Below are 20,830 nucleotides of genomic sequence, written 5' to 3'. Positions count from 1 at the left end.
TTGTTGCGTTCAATCTATAATGACGCCGTCTTACCCATACAGTATATAGAGCTAAAAGGCAGCGTAAAATGAGTAGAGTGAATTATGGCAGCCTATGGAGCCTTGTTTTAATGGCTAAAGCCTTACAATCCCTCGCCCAACAATTAGAATAATCGTGGGAAGCAATGTGGGGAAGAAAGATAGTAGTTGATCTTTTTCTTAACACCCTGTGTTATTTCCCAACGTAGAGAAGATATATCAATTGGTACCACGACGCACAGTCATGGTTGCACTTCCCATCATGCATTTGGGCAGAAGTCAAATGGCTACAGTATCATTTACTGAAAGCTCAACAAATACACTAGATGGCAATATTTAGTCACAATATACAAAGTCACATTTATCCTTTAAGAATTACAAGTCTTTCTATCCGTGGTTCCCTCCCACAGAAAGAATGTTAATAATGTAAATGCCATCTTGAGGATTTATTGTCATAATAAACAAATACAGTACTTATGTACTGTATGTTGAATGTTTATATTCGTCCGAGTTTAATTCATTTTTTTCTTACTGCATTGCCAAAATGTATATGATCGGGAAAAATTATCGGGAATGATTGGAATTGAATCTTGAGCAAAAAAAAAAAAAAGCAATCTGATCGGGAAATATCGGGATTGGCAGATACTCAAACTAAAACGATCGGGATCGGATCGGGAGCAAAAAAAACATGATCGGAACAACCCTACTTTTTATTGTTAATATCAGTCGTAGGAAATCAAATTTTTTTTATTTTTTATTTTTTTTATGGCTGGTGGTGTTCATGTAAGGGAATATTTGGTCCTTGGGTTCAAAAAGGTTGAAAAACACTGGGCTAGCAGGGGTACTGTATGTGCTCGTGCAGGAGGGGGCAGGGCGCCGCAGAGGGGGGCCATCCTGGCCTGCGAGGCCACTTCCACTTGCTGACCAACCTGCCTAATCAAGCGTGAGGCTGCGGGGCAGCGGGGCTATCGACTGACCCAAATAACGACGTCACACGCGAGACGCTACGCTCATAAACAAGTTAACGACGTGCCAATAAACGGACAAGACACGTCTACGACTGTCACAAATCACGTGATTCCCGCTGCCAAAATGTATTTTGTGGCAAGGAAGTAAAGACACATGGTTTTGCGAATGGTAAACGTGACGCACGCAAACTTGCGGTTTATTCGGTGGCAGAGTAAAGCAAAGAAGAACCCGGCTGAGAACTGGCACTGATAGATGACTTTTTTTGGAAGCTGTCAGTGGCCTAGGTTGGGTGCGCTAGGTTCAAAGCTAAGGTATTATAGTAAACTAGACAATGTTTTTTCTGGAGAAATTGTTTGGGGATGCTTTGCTCTCTCTCATGGGTCGCTTCCTGTAGATTTTTGGTCAATTCCTATTCATTTTGAGGCATTTTCAGATCACTTCCTTGTTAAATCATTCGCTGCTGTTGACGGCAGGGGCGGAACTGAGAGAGGGTGCGACCAGGGCCATGTAAAGAGGTTTATGACACTCTGTGTTCCGGCTACGGGTGGTCACGTGGTTCATGTAGGGCGTGTGCAGAGGTTGCGTTAGACTTTTTCGTTGTCTGTCATTTTGACTGACAGGGTCATAAAAATCCGGTCATAATCTATTTTTACCCGTCACTTAAATTTTTAAAATGACGATATCTTGATGCAGTCACTATATGTGTATACCAGATGTTGCGCTATACTTTTTCGTTGTCTGCCATTTTGACTGACAGGGTCATAAAAATCCGGTCATAATCTATTTTTACCCGTCACTTAAATTTTTAAAATGATAATAATGACATATTCAATAGTATTTAGTTTTCATTCATTTTTAATTAATATTATGTCCGAACAAGCTTAACAGAGAATCCACACCGTGCCATCACACATCAAGCAGATGAATATGTAACTTTTTCTCCGCAGTGACAAAAACAGCTGACTGTGGCCCCAGTAGGTAGGCTACATATGGAACAATGAAATTAACAGTTCACCTGCTGTGGCCTGAACGCTGTCTCACACCTTCCTTTCACCTCTTTTATCAACACCATCGTTGTTTTGGGGCTTTTTGAAGAAACTTCGGACACTCAGTTGCCTTTTATTTTTTTGACATTTTTCCGAGTAAGGCCAACGACGTCATGCATCAAGAGAGACAATAGCAAATTAATATGCTCACTCGCCACCCTGTGGTCTGGGGTGTGAATTGCAACCTGTCAAAATGACAGATGGACTTCAGTTTTTTCCGTCACCGTTTTAAAAAACCGGTTAACGACGGAAAATATTCGGTTAACGCGACCCCTGGTGTATACACAATAATACAAAAATACTTTATAATATAAAGTAACTAACATTAGTGCAGTCATGGATTACAGTAAGCAGGCCAGTACTGTGTTTCCATATATATTTTTATTATATTATGTATATACAGGATATATATATATATATAAAAAAATTTTTTTTCCCCCAAGTGGGACCTTCCATGATCCTAATACATTTAATAATAATAAAATATTGTATAATTCCATTATATGTATATTTTTATGTATTTATTTATTTATTTATTATTATTATTAAATAAAAATGCACGTTGATCCAATTTTTTTTAAAAAAATCGTTAGAAAGTTGTATGAACTTACAATCCGCTAGCTTGTTGTTTCCTGTTGTCTTCCAAAATACACCTGGGTGACGGCGCGTCAAGTGTTCGTTCATAGCCGACGTGCTACCGTGGTATGCGAGTACAGCTTAGCAAAAAGAGTACACACAGTGGTGGCACCCTCCATATTTTCCTTGAAATAATTGCAGGGTCTGGCTAGTCTGGTCCGCTTTTTTGGCTTTATGCCGCTTTCACCGTGTTACCAATTCTGCCCTTCTTGGTAATTGGCGGCGTTTTCAACTGCTCGCCACAGTGAGGAGTGAACCGGCGATTAACTTGATTGGTTGTCATCCTTCACTGCATCAGTCCCTCTTTTTTCACCTCTTTTATCAACACCATCGTCGTTTTGGGGCTTTTTGAAGAAACTTCGGACACTAAGTTGCCTTGACATTTTTCCGAGTAAGGCCAACGATGTCATGCATCAAGAGAGACAATAGCTAATTAATATGCTCACTCGCCACCCTGTGGTCTGGGGTGTTAATTGCAACCTGTCAAAATGACAGATGGACTTCAGTTTTTTCCGTCACTGTTGTAAAAAAACGGTCAACGACGGAAAATATTCGGTTAACGCGACCCCTGGGCGTGAGTACCGTATTTTTCGGACTATACTTCGCACCTGAGTATAAGTCGCACCAGCCCAAAAATGCGCAATGAAAAGGAAAAAAACATATAAGTCGCACCGGAGTAGAGATGTCGCCGATCGATCAGGTCCGATCACGTCATTTTCAAAGTATCGGAATCAGCAAAAAAATATCGGCCATGCCTTTTTTTAATATATATATATATATATATTTTTTTATTAAATCATTTTATAATTGTATTTAACGTTACAGACATAATATGTTACACTCACCCAGTCTTTAGTTTAGGCTTAAGGTAGGGTTATCAAATTTATCCCAATCACGGCAGTAATTAATTTTATAAAAAATGTATCACGTTAAAATTTTGAACGCAATTAATGCATGCGCTGTACGACCCACTCACGCGTTGTCGCGCTCAATCTGTAATGGCACCGTTTTACCTATCTAGAGAGATAAAAGGCAGCGTAAAATGAATAGAGTGAAACTTGGCAGCCTTTGAGCCTTTTTTTAATTGTCTAAAGCCTTACAATCCCTCTCCCTACGATTAGAAATATCGTGGGAAGCAATGTGGGGAAGCAAGGTAGTAATTGATCTTTTTCTTAACACCTTATGTTATTTCCCAATGCAGAGAAGATATATCAATTGATAGCACTACGCACAATCATGGTTCCACTTCCCATCATGCATTTAGCCATGGCTACAGTATCATTTACTGAAAGCTCAACAAATACACTAGATGGCAATATTTAGTCACAATCAGAGGTTGCGCTAGACTTTTTCGTAGTCTGTCATTTTGACTGACAGGGTCATAAAAATCCGGTCAGAATCTATTTTTACCCGTCACTTAAATTTTTAAAATGACTATATCTTGATGCAGTCACTATATGTACAGTACTGTGCAAAAGTTTTAGGCAGGACACCTGCCTAAAACTTTTGCACAATACTGTATATATATTTTTTTTCATTTTTAAATTTATTAGGATCATGGAAGCTTCCACTTGGGGAAAATATATACATACAGTATATCCTGTATATACATAATATAGTAAAAATATACAGTAATGTGCAAAAGTTTTAGGCAGGTGTCCTGCCTAAAACTTTTGCACATTACTGTATATACACAATAATACAATAATACTTTATAATATAAAGTAACTAACATTAGTGCAGTCATGGATTACAGTAAGCAGGCCAGTACTGTGTTTCCATATATATTTTTATTATATTTTGTATATACGGGATATGTATATATATATTTTTCTTTCCCCCAAGTGGGACCTTCCATGATCGTAATACATTTAATAATAATAAAATATTATATAATTCCATTATATATATATATATATTTTTTTTTTTTCAAATTTATTATTATTATTAAATAAAAATGCACGTTGATCCAATTTTTTAAAAAGATCGTTAGAAAGTTGTATAAACTTACAATCCGCTAACTTGTTGTTTCCTGTTGTCTTCCAAAATACACCTGGGTGACGGCGCGTCAAGTGTTCGTTCATAGCCGACGTGCTACCGTGGTATGCGAGTACAGTTTAGCAAAAAGAGTACACACAGTGGTGGCACCCTCCATATTTTCCTTGAAATAATTGCAGGCTCTGGCTAGTCTGGTCCGCTTTTTTGGCTTTATGCCACTTTCACCGTGTCACCAATTCTGTCCTTCTTGGTAATTGGCGGCGTTTTCAACTGCTCGCCGCAGTGAGGAGTGAACCGGCGATTCACTTGATTGGTTGTCATCCTTCACTGCATCAGTCCCTCTTTTTTCACCTCTTTTATCAACACCATCGTCGTTTTGGGGCTTTTTGAAGAAACTTCGGATACTAAGTTGCCTTGACATTTTTCCGAGTAAGGCCAACGATGTCATGCATCAAGAGAGACAATAGCTAATTAATATGCTCACTCGCCACCCTGTGGTCTGGGGTGTTAATTGCAACCTGTCAAAATGACAGATGGACTTCAGTTTTTTCCGTCACTGTTGTAAAAAAACGGTCAACGACGGAAAATATTCGGTTAACGCGACCCCTGGTCACAATATACAAAGTCACAAGTCTTTCTATCCGTGGATCCCTCTCACAGAAAGAATGTTAATAATGTAAATGCCATCTTGAGGATTTATTGTCATAATAAATACAGTACTTATGTACTGCATGTTGAATGCATATATTCGTCCGAGTTTTATTCTTTTTTTTCTGAATGGATTGCCAAAATGTATATGATCGGGAAAAATTATCGGGAATGATTGGAACTGAATCGGGAGCAAAAAAAGCAATCGGATCAGGATATATCGGGATCGGCAGATACTCAAACTAAAACGATCGGGATTGGATCGGGAGCAAAAAAACATGATCGGAACAACCCTACGAGAGTATGAGTCGCATTTTGGGGGGTAAATTTATTTGATAGAATCCAGCACCAAGAACAGACATGTCATCTTGAAAGGCAATTAAAATACAATAGAGAACAACAGGCTGAACAGGTGTGTGGTATGCTAACATTACATGACGTTTGAAGTCAGATCGGGCCCCACCCGACCGAACCGCGGGTATTAAAGCCCGACGTGGCCCGAGCCCGATCAATTAACTTGATTTGCTGCCGAGCCCGAAAAAACTCGAAATGTATGTTTTATTTGTAGGCACGAGCCCGGAAAAAGAAAAAAAAAAAAAAAGTTTTATTTGTGAGGACTCAGGAGAAAGAGGAAATGCGGGAATGCGATGCCTGGTTGCATTTTGTGTGATCACGTTTGTGACGATGCCGGTGCACATATGCATGGTGATAACAAATTAATGCCTGTCTAACGAATTCTCCCATCTAAACAAGACTGTAAGATTGCAATGTTTTTCCTTATTCAGATTTGTTTCATGACTACAGTTACAGTTAGACCTCACTTTGATGGTTATTGCAGTTATTGCAATTTTGTTTTTTTATCACAATAGATTTGTTTATTTACATTTCAAAAACCAGAAGCCATTCATTTACGAATGTGATTGCATGTGAATGTGATTGATATTAAGATTTGAATGAGGCAAAATAACATGCTTTTTCTCTCAAAGATATTGTTATAATCATTTGTTTTAGATGTACTGTAATTATTTTCTGTATAAAAATTAATTTGGTGTTCAAAAAGTCTTTTTTCAAACTTGAATCTTGAAAAAGAGGGGGTCATCTTATAATCAGGGACGGCTTATATTCGGGCCAATACCAATAGACGTCTGTCACAATGTTTTCCCATTTCCACTTTTGTCGCCATCTAACTTGACGTTCTATTTGTCAGGTAACGACTTTTTGGAGGATTCTCCTTATGAGCCTGTCAACAGCCGCTTGTCGGACATTTTCCGCCTGGCACCCATCATTGGTGAGTTTTCCCGCACCGGTCTGAGAGCCTCCTGTAGTTTCTCCGGCGTTTCTCCAAATCCTTTCCCTTATCATCTCTACCTCCTCCTATTTTTCTTCACTGCTTCCCTAACCCATGGACGTAACCCCCCCCCCCCCCATAGTGGAGCTTAAGCAAGATAAGATGAAGATAGCAGCATTGTAGTGCTAGTCAGATAGGTCAACAAAGTATATGTATATGCAAATGCAAACAGCTGGATGATGTAAAGTGACTAGCATTAAATGGGTTAACCATAATTAGCATTGCAACATTTGGAGCTATGACGTTTATATCAGTCGTTGCTGCAAGCACCTCAGTGAAGTTGGCCCCCCCATCAGACGCACATGTATACAAAAAGGATGTCAATGATTTGTGCTACGTTTGTGCGGTAAAAAGTTTTCTTTGTGCTGCAAACATTTTTGTGATATTGAGATAACAATTTCAAGTGATGTTGAGTGATAGTAGTCGATTCTAACATAGTTACCCCCAGATGGCGATCTTCTGATATCCTTCACTGGTCTTTCTGACAAGGCACTGTTACAGCTGCAGGCTAAGATCGACATATCAAAGACTCGCGGAATGAAACGAGGCGCGAAGCCTCCAAGACTGGCCTAAAAACAACAACAATGCTTCTCCTACTCGCTGCGGTGACATCATGTCGTGGGTGGCAAGAGGATCAAACGACACCAAAATGCAAGAGGCCACATGCACAATTTTAGCTCATTGACAAACACATCATGACAAATCTTACCGCACACCAGAAAAGTGAAAGCTCATTGGCTAGCTGCTATTGACGGCAATACACGTCAGGTTTTAACAATAAAACACTTGACACAAAACAGCTGGTGTTCAAAGGTCCATCTATTCTGATCAATAAGTAAATTTTGTAGATTAAAAGCCTAATTTACCTAACAAAAGTCTGCTAGCTCAAATTAGGGTGACCATATTTTGATTTCCAAAAAAGAGGACACTCGGCCCGGCCTCGAGATACTTGAATTTTACTCGAAGATCACTCAAAGATGCGAATATCTCCCACTTTTTTTTTACTCAACAGGCTTTATTCTTCCTAAAAAAATAATTAAAAATTAAAAAAAAAATACCCCCCCCAAAAAAAAGAATAATTATTAAAAAAAAATAATATAATGCAGACTCATGGAAATGTAGTCCAGTTAATACACACATGGTTGGCTATGTGCCAACTCAACATTTTTTAAAATTACGATCACGACAATTGTCGTTGACAAAATGTTATTCCCACTCAATTTCTATTCTCATACAATGTCTAAATTGTACGCAAACAATAACTGAAATAAACTGACAAGCGATTCAACCAGCATGTTTCCAAACGCAGCAGTTCAAAACTACATTGCCCATAATGCCTAGCGCAGCTGGGCTCACTGATTGCTACCCTATTAGCGAATACGGGAGCCAAGGCAAAATCAGACTTTGCTATAAAAGTTTACTACCATCGGCAGCGCAAAGATGCGACAACAAACGAGATTTTACAGATTACACCAGTACAAATCTCCGACAGAAGTCAACAGTTGCCATTAAATACGTATTTATCGTAAAAAAAAAAAAAACTCATAAGCAACACAGCTATTTAGCTATACTAGCATTCAACCACTAACTAACGCAGAACAATTACAAGACTCATACAATATACTGCATCTCTGTGTACATATATAACCCTATGTACAACAGAAGACACGTGATCGACATTAACAGGAGAAACTTACAAAAAGGTGTATGGAGCCACGTCTTTTAGGTCTTTTGGTCACCTTAGCTTAAATGCTACAAATGCTAACATATTTCCAATTCTCATAGCAAATCGCTCACACGTAACTCCACAAACTGTAGCTCTAAACTTAATGACAAATGCATACACAAACATATATTAGCTGAAACAACTTACAGCATTTTGTGGGCCAAACCAGAGCACAGCTGTCCCTTTATCCATGTCAGATGAGTCTGCCCCTCAGTCATACGAGGCGACTGTCCCGACAGACCCAACGCTGCCACCAGATGGCAGTGTATCCTCCATCATTAAACAAATATAATACTTTTAGACTTTTGGGATCGTTATTTTGGGGTACTTAAAGGGTTAATTCCAACTTACGTTGGATCGTTATTTTGGGGTACTTAAAGGGTAAATTCCGACTTACACAGAAATTCGGTTTGCGTAACCCTACTCAAGATTTAAAAGAGTTCTCAGTTGACATATCATCGCAAATGGTATGAAAATCTTTTATAAAGGTTGAAAGGTTACCTTGTGTTGCTTGAAATTACACATCTGTAAATTATACAGTTACATAGTTACCTAGTACTAGTAGTCCAACTTCACTCCACTTGTACTTTTTGCACACTTCCAACTAAAACGTAAAGCCCAGAAAATACCATGATTTCATACCTGAACCGATGAACCGACTATCAGAATAATCCTACCTGGCATATTAACTGACTGACTCTGAGCCCTGGCACATTTCAAATGACGTGAGGCGGCTGGGCCAAAGAGCCTTTTAAAGGAAAATGTCTGCTGAAGAAGTATGATGAGAAAAATGTCGGAGTCAGGTGAAAAAGTGACATAATGGAACATCTGGGTAGCCGCCAGACTTTGGCGAGAAACAGATGAGATTTGCATTAGGGATTCCTAAAAGTGCCACTTAGAAACATTCCCGCTGTTTTTTCTCCCCGTCGTTTATTTGCAAGCGAGAAGGCAAGAGTAGCATCTGGGAACCTGCAGAACAAAAGTTTGTGTCTGCTACCATTGACGGCGCTAGATGTCCAATGCATTTAAAGCTTGAGGGTGGCAGGATTGGGTGTCTATTAGTATCAAACACTTTGAAATTCACAGCAGAAAGATGATTGTACAAAGGGCCGGAGCTTAGAGGGGTGCAGCTGTGCCCAGGCCTAAAAGGGGTATGATTGGGCTAGGGGAGGGTCAAACAGAAAGGTAAGATGATACGCAGTGCTGTAATAGTTTAGGGCTGCAGCTAACGATTATTTAAGCAATCGATTATGCCATCAATTAATTAGTTTGATGAATCGAGTAATTGGATAACAAACATTAAATGCTTTGCAGGATAATTTTTTGAGATGTAAAACAAAGAAGTTTACGCTTGCAATAACATTACATTTGACCTGTGCATCCATTGGCACCAGGATTGCACATTCAAAAGTAAGCCGCTTATCCTCACAAGGGTTACGAGGGTGGTAGAGCCAATCCCAGCTAACTATGGCGGGGTACACCTTGAATCGGTTGCCAGCCAATCGCAACGCACAAGGAGATGAACAACCATTTGCACACACATTCATACCTAGGGACAATTTAGAGTGTTCAATCAGCCTACCATGCGTGTTTTTGGGATACACAAACATACACTCACCGGCCACTTTATTAGGTACACCTGTCCATTTAGGCATGTAGACATGGTTTAAGAAAATCTCCTGCAGTTCAAACCGAGCATCAGTATGGGGAAGAAAGGTGATTTGAGTGACTTTGAACGTGCCATGGTTGTTGGTGCCAGAAGAGCTGGTCTGAGTATTTCAGAAACTGCTGATCTACTGGGATTTTCACGCACAACCATCTCTAGGGTTAGAATGGTCCGAAAAGGAAAAAAATCCAGCGAGCAGCAGTTTTGTGGGCGGAAATGCCTTGTTAATGCCAGAGGTCAGAGGAGAATGGCCAGACTGCTTCGAGCAGATAGAAAGGCAACAGTGACTCAAATAACCACCAGTTACAACCAAGGTAGGCAGAAGAGCATCTCTGAACGCACAGTACGTCGAACTTTGAGGCAGATGGGCTACAGCAGCAGAAGACCACACCGGGTGCCGCTCCTTTCAGCTAAGAACAGGAAACTGAGGCTACAATTTGCACAAGCGCATTGAAATTGGACAATAGAAGATTGGAAAAACGTTGCCTGGTCTGATGAGTCTCGATTTCTGCTGCGACATTCGGATGGTAGGGTCAGAATTTGGCGTCAACAACATGAAAGCATGGATCCATCCTGCCTTGTATCAACGTTTCAGGCTGGTGGTGGTGTAATGGTGTGGGGAATATTTTCTTGGCACTCTTTGGGCCCCTTGGTACCAATTCAGCATCGTTGGAACGCCACAGCCTACCTGAGTACTGTTGCCGACTATGTCCATCCCTTTATGACCACAATGTACCCAATTTCTGATGGCTACTTTCAGCAGGATAATGCGCCATATCATAAGGCTGGAATCATCTCAGACTGTTTTCTTGAACATGACAATGAGTTCACTGTACTCAAATGGCCTCCACAGTCACCAGATCTCATACCAATAGAGCATCTTGGGATGTGGTGGAACGGGAGATTAGCATCATGGATGTGCAGCCAACAAATCTGCACCAACTGTGTGATGCCATCATGTCACTATGGACCATACTCTCTGAGGAATGCTTCCAGCACCTTGTTGAATCTATGCCATGAAGAATTGAGGCAGTTCTGAAGGCAAAAGGGGGTCTAACCCGTTACTAGCATGGTGTACCTAATAAAATGGTCGGTGAGTGCATATTAGCTGAAACAACTTACATCCTTATGTGCTCCAAACCAGAGCGCAGCTGTCCTTTATCCATGTCAGACGAGTCTGCTCCTCAGTCATACAAGGCAACAGTCCAGTCAGACCCAACGCTGTCACCATACGGCAGTGGATCAGCCATCATTAAACAAAATACAATACTTCTGGACTTTTTGAATACTTATTTTGGGATTTAAGGGTTTAAATTCGGATTACGTCCCCAGCGTAGGAACGGAACTCGTTCGTAACCCGGGGCGACTACCTGTTTTTCACAGGAGCAATATATGCATTTAAAAATAAATTGAAATACCCAAGCGTAAACAATAAAACGGTATGAAAAATAAATGAGGATCCAAGTACAAAACATTTTAATGAAAACTACTTTAATCTATTAAAGAAAAAACATTTATTGATTTGCTACTCATTATGCTTATCAGTTATTTAAAATACACCTGTTCTGTCTTAACTAAAAAATCTGACGTTATTCAGCAGACAATTTGTGGTTCCTGATGTGACTTCCTTCACTTTTTCCACATTTTTTTTTTTTTTTTTTGTAAAGCTGGAACACAAAAGACTATTTCGACAAAAAACGTTTAACACAAAACATTTGGAGCTTAAATGTCTAGTTAGTCGAATTGATATGTGAATTTAGTCTAATAAATTAATCTAACTTGCATAGCAAAAGTTCACTAGCTTAAATGCTATAAAATATATATTAAATGCTATTTTTTTATACTCCCTTGACAAATCATTCTAACACATATTCCAGCCAAAAACTGCTCAATATAGCTCAAAACTAAATTACGAATACATAAAGAAAACATATTAGCTCAAACAAAAACATACTTAGGCCCTATGTTGTCCTTAACAGGGAGCAGCTGCTCTTCAGTTATAGTTATGTCATATTCACAGTTGTCACCAGAGGGCAGTGAATCTTCCCAAATCAATGAAATTAAATACAACACTTTCAAAACAAACCTTTGCAACGCTCTAATTAAACAATTAATCTAAGCAGCAAAATTCAATTTGAAGCTTTTTTTTTCGAATCAAATTACTCAATTTAATTGATTAATCATTGCAGCACTACTATAGTGGTAAAATATCTCACCCCAAAACAAGTTTTCCATTTGAACTTGCCCCCCTTTACACACACAAACTACACAATTGTCTTGAGGTGGGTCCTGCAAATAATTGTCAACTAGCAACCCCCCTTCCACTCCCCCGTCAGAAGGAACACTCGGGGGGCCCGTTTTTACTCATCTCAGCCGCCACTGATTGGACACCACGATTGGACGTCTCTCTTTGTCAATGGCACCGAAAGAGTTCATTAAAAGTAGCTCCAATCTCCGTCCATTTGCGACATCGCTTATCCTTCACAGGCGTGCCAGAGCCTTGTACGTAGTAATATGGATTATAGTACTAGTATATAGTAAAATACCTTTTTTTTTTTTTTTAATGGCATTTCTTTGAAACAACCGGAATTTTCGCGCGACGCAGGGGCTTTTTCGAACAACCGCCCCAAATTTTACGTTCACCCGTAAACGCTGATTTTTCGGAATTTTTTTTTTTTTTTTGTCAAAATGTATCCAGTCCTACAATAAAATAACCAAACCACTTAACATCAAAAATTCTGGGACTGTGAGGTTCATAAAAGTTGTATACAGAATTTGGGAAAAACGTACGGTTCCCCAAAAATTTTCCGAAAATTTATTTGCCCATTCATTTCTAATCTGATGCCATTGAAAGCCTTTTAGTCCAAATTTCCTATTCATTTCCGATGCCATTTACTTTGCATTGACGCCCAAATACACAAATGCCACTGTCGGCCATGTACTGTATGTCAATTCTATTGATGCCAAGATACTTGGACTCCATTGACGCAATATGTAAGTCGATGCCATTGATGGCCATTGACGTCCAAATTTCCCATTCATTTCCAATGGAATTTGCATTGCATTGACTCCCATGTACACAAATGCCATCGACGGCCATGTATGTCGATTCTATTGATGCCAATGCACTTGGATTCCATTGAAGCATATGTAAGTCGATGCCATTGACGGTCATGTACGTCCAAATTTCCCATTCATTTCCAATGGCATTTGCATTGCATTGACGCCCATGTGCACAAATGCCATTGATGGCCATGTATGTCGATTCTATTGATGCCAATGTACTTGGATTCCATTGACGCATATGTAAGTCGATGCCATTGACGGCCGTGTACGTCCAAATTTCCCATTCATTTCCAATGGCATTTGCATTGCATTGACGCCCATGTGCACAAATGCCATTGACGGCCATGTATGTCGATTCTATTAATGACTATGTACTCGGGTTTCATTGACGCATATTTAAGTGGATGCCATTGACGGCCATGTACGTCCAAATTTCCCTTACTTTTCCAATGGCATTAACAGTGCACTGACGCCCATGTAGCCGATGTATGTCCATTCTATTGATGCCAATGTACTTGGATTCCATTGATGCATATGTAAGTCGATGCCATTGACGGCCGTGTACGTCCAAATTTCCCATTCATTTCCAATGGCATTTGCATTGCATTGACTCCCATGTACACAAATGCCATTGATGGCCATGTATGTCGATTCTATTGATGCCAATGTACTTGGATTTCATTGACGCATATGTAAGTGGATGCCATTGACGGTTATGTACGTCCAAATTTCCCTTACATTTTCAATGGCATTAACAATGCACTGACGCCCATGTAGCCAATGTATGTCCATTCTATTGATGCCAATGTACTCGGATTCCATTGAAGCATATGTAAGTCGATGCCATTGACGGCCATGTACATCCAAATTTCCCATTCATTTCCAATGGCATTTGCATTGCATTGACTCCCATGTACACAAATGCCACTGGCGGCCATGTATGTCGATTCTATTGATGCCAATGTACTTGGATTCCATTGAAGCATATGTAAGTCGATGCAATTGACGGCCATGTACGTCCAAATTTCCCATTCATTTTCAAGGGCATTTGAATTGCATTCGTGAGGAATAAGCGGCATGGAAAATGAATGAATGAATGAATGACCTGATATCACCAGGACATGTCCCAGAAATGTCCTCAAATCAGCAAGAAGTTACCTGATATCAATAGGACATCTCCCCAAATGAACAGGATGTGACCTGATATTGTCCCAGAAATGTCCCCAAATCAACCTGGGCGGGGCTAAGATCTCCCCACAGCAAAGCCCCATAGTAATTTCTCCAGAAATAGCAGTTTCTTAGTTAAACTAAATAGTTAATAAATCAAATTAAATAGAAATTAAAAAGTACACCTTTGTGATTAAAACAGTGATTGATTAGCATTTTAAATTAAAAAAATTAAATATACATTAAAAACATTTCAGTATTTTTTTTTAAAATAATCAAACATGTTGTCCGTTATTCTTTGTTTTATAATAATTAACTGATAAGTGTGAATTAAAATGACTTTAGTGAGAATAAATAAAATGCAAGCAAATAGTTTTAAATAGGGTTGTTCCGATCATGTTTTTTTGCTCCCGATCCGATCCCGAACGTTTTAGTTTGAGTATCTGCCGATCCCGATATTTCCCGATCCGATTGCTTTTTTTTTTTGGTCCCGATTCAATTCCAATCATTCCGATAATTTTTCCCGATCATATACATTTTGGCAATGCATTAAGAAAAAAATGAATAAAACTCGGACGAATATGTACATTCGACATACAGTACATAAGTACTGAATTAGTTTAGTATGACAATAAATCCTCAAGATGGCTTTTACATTATTAACATTCTTTCTGTGAGAGGGATCTACAGATTGAAAGACTTGTGACTTTGTATATTGTGACTAAATATTGCCATTTAGTGTATTTGTTGAGCTTTCAGTAAATGATACTGTAGTCATGCCCAAATGCATGATGGGAAGTGGAACCATGACTGTGTGTAGTGCTACCAATTGATATATTTTCTCTGCGTTGGCAAATAAGATAAGGTGTTAAGACAAAGATCATTTCCTACCTTGCTTCCCCACATTGCTTCCCATGATATTTCTAATCGTAGGGAGAGGGATTGTAAGGTTTTAGCCAATTAATAATAGGCTCCAAAGGCTGCCAAAATTCACTCTACTCATTTTACGCTGCCTTTTATCTCTCTATATAGGTAAAACGGCGCCATTACAGATTGAGCGCGACAATGCGTGAGTGGGTCGTGCAGCGCATGCATTAATTGCGTTAAATATTTTAATGTGATACATTTTTTTAAAAATTAATTAGCGCCATTATTAGGAGAAATTTGATAACCCTACCTTAAGCCTAAACTAAAGACTCTGAAAGAGTGAAACATATTATGTCTGTAACGTTAAATACAATTAGAAAATGATTTAATTAAAAAAAAAAAAAAAATATATATATATATATATATATATATATATATATATATATATATATATATATATATATTAAAAAAAAAGGCATGGCCGATATTTTTTTGCTGATTCCGATACTTTGAAAATGACGTGATCGGGACATCTCTAGTTTTAAACAGTAATAAAATCTAAATTTCAAATTAAAATGGCTATAAATTTTATTTGGTTTCAATCCACTCATGGAATAATAACCTCATTTTGTAATTTTTGTGTTTGTGATTTAATGGTATTTATTAGAGTACATAGTGTGTTTAGCTATTTTTTGGGGTGTGGATGCTAACCAATTAACAAATTGACGTGAATGTCGGAATGAATGGAACAGGGGCGGAGCTTAGGGGGGTGTTAGGGGTGCGAGTGGGTCTCTAGGGGGCCCCGTTTGCAGGTGTAAAGGGGTTGGGTTGGGTGACAAGAGAGTCAAAAACAAAGGTAAAATGATGCGCGGGTTTTTTTTTGGGCTATGATATAGTGGAGGGGCTCACGTCATGAGTAGGTGCCAGCGAGTCATAAATCACTCATCTCTCCCCCTATCAATTCAAGGGGCCCGATGGTACTCATTGCACCCGGGCCCTGTTCACATTTCTTCCCCCACCGGAATGGAAGTTTGTCAACTTGTGACGATGCCCTCCGACCCCATGAGCATAAACCCTCCGGATGGATGACTTAATAAATCCATTGTAATCAGCCAATCAATTTAAAGAACATATGTAGCCCCCACGGCACTGCCAGCGTTCGGATTAGTCCCATTCCCGCCTGTGCCGGGGAGCAATTTCTTTTCCAAGCCGCGTGTTTGACAAGCATCCCTGCAGTAATTACAAAGCGTTTGCTTCCCTGGCTTGTTAGGGATCCCACCGCCCCACCCCCCTCGTTCGCCGACTGTGTGTTTAAGTGTGTTTGTCTCGCCCCCTCGCTCACACTTCAAACGCTCGTCGTCTTCCTTCGCGGAAACATCTGCCGCCGCTGGCTGCGGAGGTAGTACTGCTTGAAAAGTGGAAAATACGATTGGCAAATTCGTAGACTGCTTGCTTGTATGTGAATGCAGCTCACAGCATCCAGATGAACGGGAGCGACGTTAACTCCTTGAGTGCAGTCGATGATAACTGACCTCCAATCGTGTGGCGGTCCAGTCTTACTTCTCCTATGAATTGAATTAGGGCTGCAGCTATTGATTATTTTAGTATTCGATTAATCTATCAACTAGTTAGTTCGAATAATTTAGTAATTGGATTAGGAACATTTAATGTGTTGCAGAATCAATTTTGTAAAACCAAGGCTTGCTAAGATTACACTTTCAAAATAAAATTCGCGAGTGTTTCTTCAATCTATGCAGAGTTGCACTTTTATATTAAAATACCTGACCTTAGCCTCACACATAGATAACATCAAAAAATTAATAAATGAGGATCTAAGTATAACAACAGAACAGTTGACTAATTTGCATAGCAAAAGTCCCCTAGGTTAAATGCTATAAAATGCTAACGTTTTTGACAATGCTCTTAACAAATCGTTCAAACACATAATCCTGCAAAAAAATGGCTAATATACCCATAAACTAAATTTCGAATACATAAAAAACATACTAGCTCAAACAAAAACTTACCTTATGTTGGTCTTAATAGGGAGCAGCTGGATTCACTTATATTAAATATGTTATATCATAGTCACTCCTCCCACTAGAGGGTAGTATACCCACCCAAATCTAAATGCAAACACTTTCAAAACAAACCATTACAACATCATTCTAATTAAACGAATACTTGAAGCAGCAAAATTTGATTCAACACTATTTCCTCTACTCCCCTTAGTCGGGTGGGTTGGAGGGGGTTTAGCCACACCAAGCCACACGGTTGCTAACTCTCATGCGCTATTGTTTAGCTACAATTGGATGCTTTACCTTATTACTATTCATCCTTCACACAGTCGCTGGAAACAGAAATGTCATTTAATCCATCTGCAGGTAACCGGGAGATTGTGATTTTACAACACTGTGCGGGTGTGCGCCTCCTTACGGCAATACACTACCGCTTTTGTCTACCGGTGTCACTAAAATCGACCAAAACTGAAAAGTTACCTAGTGTTTACTATTCATTTACTGGAAAGTCAATTGCATGCAATGACATTTTTCGGCCACCGAGGGGCACTGCTAGCCCTGCCTGCCCTCAAACACCACCTATGCTGGGAGTGGCCAATGAATAGATGCCATTGTACAAGGCCCACTCAAACTGTCTCCCGTCTAACCTACAAGCTCAATTCCAACTGAGGGAATCGAATTACGGCCTAAGAGGAATCAGATTGTTTTCCTATCGGACAGTTAGGACAACCTTAAAATCTTTCTCGGTTACAAACATTGGGGCTCGCCTATGGAATACATGTGACTCAGCGCTTACGAGTATAGAATCATTTAGTTACTTCAAAAAGATCTATAAGGAAACCATTCTGAGTCGCTACTCGAACCAAAATAACACATAACTGTACTTGCACACACACAACCACAACAAAATGTTCCCACAACAAAAAAAGATGATTGAATGTCAGGGACAGAGACCAAGTCATAACATTGTACGACTTGAAGATATGCTCTGTAGCAAACTCAGATCACTAATCTACTAGTGTAAGTACCTGCTGTGTGATTTTAACGATCGTTCGAAATGGAGCTGCTTGACTGGACGATGAGCACTGGACAGAATTTTCTCAACAACGCGACCTACACCTAACCAACGGCACCTACACAAATCGACCATGGCAATCAATAACTTTTCGGAAGACAGTATAAGTGAAAAAGAAAAAAAACAAAAACAAAAAACGAAAAAGAAAAGCTCATGTAATGTGATGTATCCAACCCTACCATGTTAGACTGTGTGGCTGGCTGTAGGGGGACGGGTATTGATAAGCATATGCTTCTCCCGTCTGCCTTTGTCTTTCTTCGTTTTTTTCTTTCTTTGGGCAAATCATATCACATTTTGTAACTGTCATTGATACCGATGATGATGACAATAAACATTTCATTCATTCATTGATGAGGTAGACATCCAATTAGTGCTGCAATGAATAATCAATTAACTCAAGAATTAGAGGCGTGCGAAATTTCGGATTCTTAGATTATTCGCGATTCGGCCGTGGAAGATTCGAGAACGATTCACAAATATCCAAATTCCAATTATTGAATTATACCAGGTAAAGCGGAAGTAAAACACAGTCAGCGCGGTCTTTGGGACGCAATGAGGCACGGACCGAGAGTAAATATCATGTTCAACTCATGCCGCTAGATAAAAAAAACAATCATACCTGACTGCGGCCGACAGCCGCTACAAATAACGCCCAGTTGCTAGTTGCTACAAACATACGGCTACAGTAGATATCATATATATGTAGAACTAGATGCAATATGACAGACGATGTCGGTGTTTGAAGATGTATTATTGAACAGAGATGAGAAATGACAGACTTTCCGGCGTAAGTAAACAGCCGCCATCTTAAAGCAGTAGACCTCTCTAGAAGGCTCTGTTGTAGCGGACTTAATTAACTTTTTATCTAAAATACTTCTAAATCTGCAGAATCTTGTCTTGAATCTATCTTTAAATGATGAAATAGTTTTAAAACTTTGACAAAAGTAGACAGAAGGGAAATTATGGAATAACGGGAGCAATTTTAACAACTGTAACAGCTGATTCACAACATGAAATTAATTGAATGTAGATTAAAGCTGCTGATTCAGAATGGGGACTGGAGTTTTTTATTTACTGTTATTTTTGTATATTTGTTTAGTGTTATATGTTAACTTGATACTGAAATAGTAGTTTGGTTTAGCCTGAGAGGATTTTTGAACAATTTTGGAACTAATGTAGAAAACATTAAAAAAAAATTTTTTAAAGGAGGGGGGTGCATCAATAATTGTTTTATAATCGAATTGGAGCCTCTGAGTCGTAATCGTAATCGAATCGTTAGGTGCCCAAAGATTCCCAGCTCTATCAAATATTCAATTAGAAAAAAAGATTTGAATTAAATTTTGCTGCTTCGAGTATTCGTTCAATTAAAGTGGTATGTAATGGTTTGTTTTGAAAGTGTTTACATTTAGTTTTATTGATTTGGGTGGATACACTGCCCTCAAGTCTGCCTCATTTTACATGGCCGAATCCAGCTGCTCCCTGTTAAGACCAACATAAGCTAGGTTTTTGTTTGAGCAAATGATTTTTTTAGTGCATTCGTAATTTATTTTAAAGGCATATTTAGCCAATTTTTGTGGGAATATGTGTCTGGACCATTTGTCAAAAATAGCGTTTAAGCTATCGAACTTTTGCTACGTAAATTAGCCAATTGTTCTTTTGTTGTACATACTGTAGATCCTAGATCCTTATTTTATTTCATTTTTTTATACCGTTTGAGGCTCAGCTCAGGTATTTTAATTTCTTTTATGTGCTTTTTCGGATTACTCGATTATTTGAACTAACTAGATAATCGATTAATCGACTACGAAAATAAGCCATAGCTGCAGCCCTACATCCAATCATGAGTTTTTCACCAGTAGCCGTCCAATCCATTTGAAGTGGGAGGCTGACAGCAAACAAACATTCTTTCATTCGCTGCCATCCCTCCCACTTTAAATGGATTGGACGTCTAGCACCGTCAATGGCAGCCAATGAGCTAACAAGACCATCCAAATAACCTCCATTACTCTTAAGAGTAGTGCAAAATCAATTTACCACGTGACGACTAATTTTAGTGGCGCAAAAACGAATAAATAACTACGTATCAATACTTCTGCAATCAAATATCATATCCGGATACAACCTTTCACAAGCGATAGTTGGATACTTTTGACAACTCTATGATAAACTGACAACAAATTTGCGTAGTACTATTTTAAAAGTCGACGTTTTCACCAAATTTGTGAAGTAGACATTGTTTATTTGTTTGGTGGGCTGTATAAAATGTTTGGGTGTTGGGTTGCTAACCCCCCCAGGCCTTTGACATTTGTGTATTATGGCCTGCCAATGTGTGGAGATAAGAACGTGTGTGTGTGCGCTCATGGTAGATAAGTCAAGAAGGGAATGCGGAGGAGTTCCAGAGGTAGAAACAGGATTTATTTTGCCGTGAAGGAGCATCTCGCCTGATCTTTATTTTTATTTATTTTTCAAATTCACACTTGACAACATGGTGAGCCTCTGATATGCTTCTAGGAAGCTCACCTTAGCAACTTACGCCTTTTGAAGTTGACAGCATCGCTCTTCCTGTCTATTTCCATGTCGCT

The 20,830-nt window shown here is 39.2% G+C and overlaps 1 protein-coding gene across 3 annotated transcripts in view; it reads left to right on the top strand.

Moving 5' to 3' along the window:
* Positions 1-20,830, top strand: part of gfra1a (gdnf family receptor alpha 1a) — a 180,986-nt gene that overhangs the window by 17,099 nt on the left and 143,057 nt on the right. For all 3 annotated transcript variants that reach the window (XM_057847829.1, XM_057847828.1, XM_057847830.1), the window contains exon 3: positions 6,523-6,603. In XM_057847829.1, coding sequence (XP_057703812.1) covers positions 6,523-6,603 — 81 coding nt within the window. The remainder of the gene's footprint in view (positions 1-6,522; positions 6,604-20,830) is intronic.

This window comes from Corythoichthys intestinalis, chromosome 10 (genome assembly GCF_030265065.1).
Source record: "Corythoichthys intestinalis isolate RoL2023-P3 chromosome 10, ASM3026506v1, whole genome shotgun sequence".
NCBI classification, from domain to species: domain Eukaryota; kingdom Metazoa; phylum Chordata; class Actinopteri; order Syngnathiformes; family Syngnathidae; genus Corythoichthys; species Corythoichthys intestinalis.
This window is presented reverse-complemented; position numbering and strand designations above follow the sequence as displayed.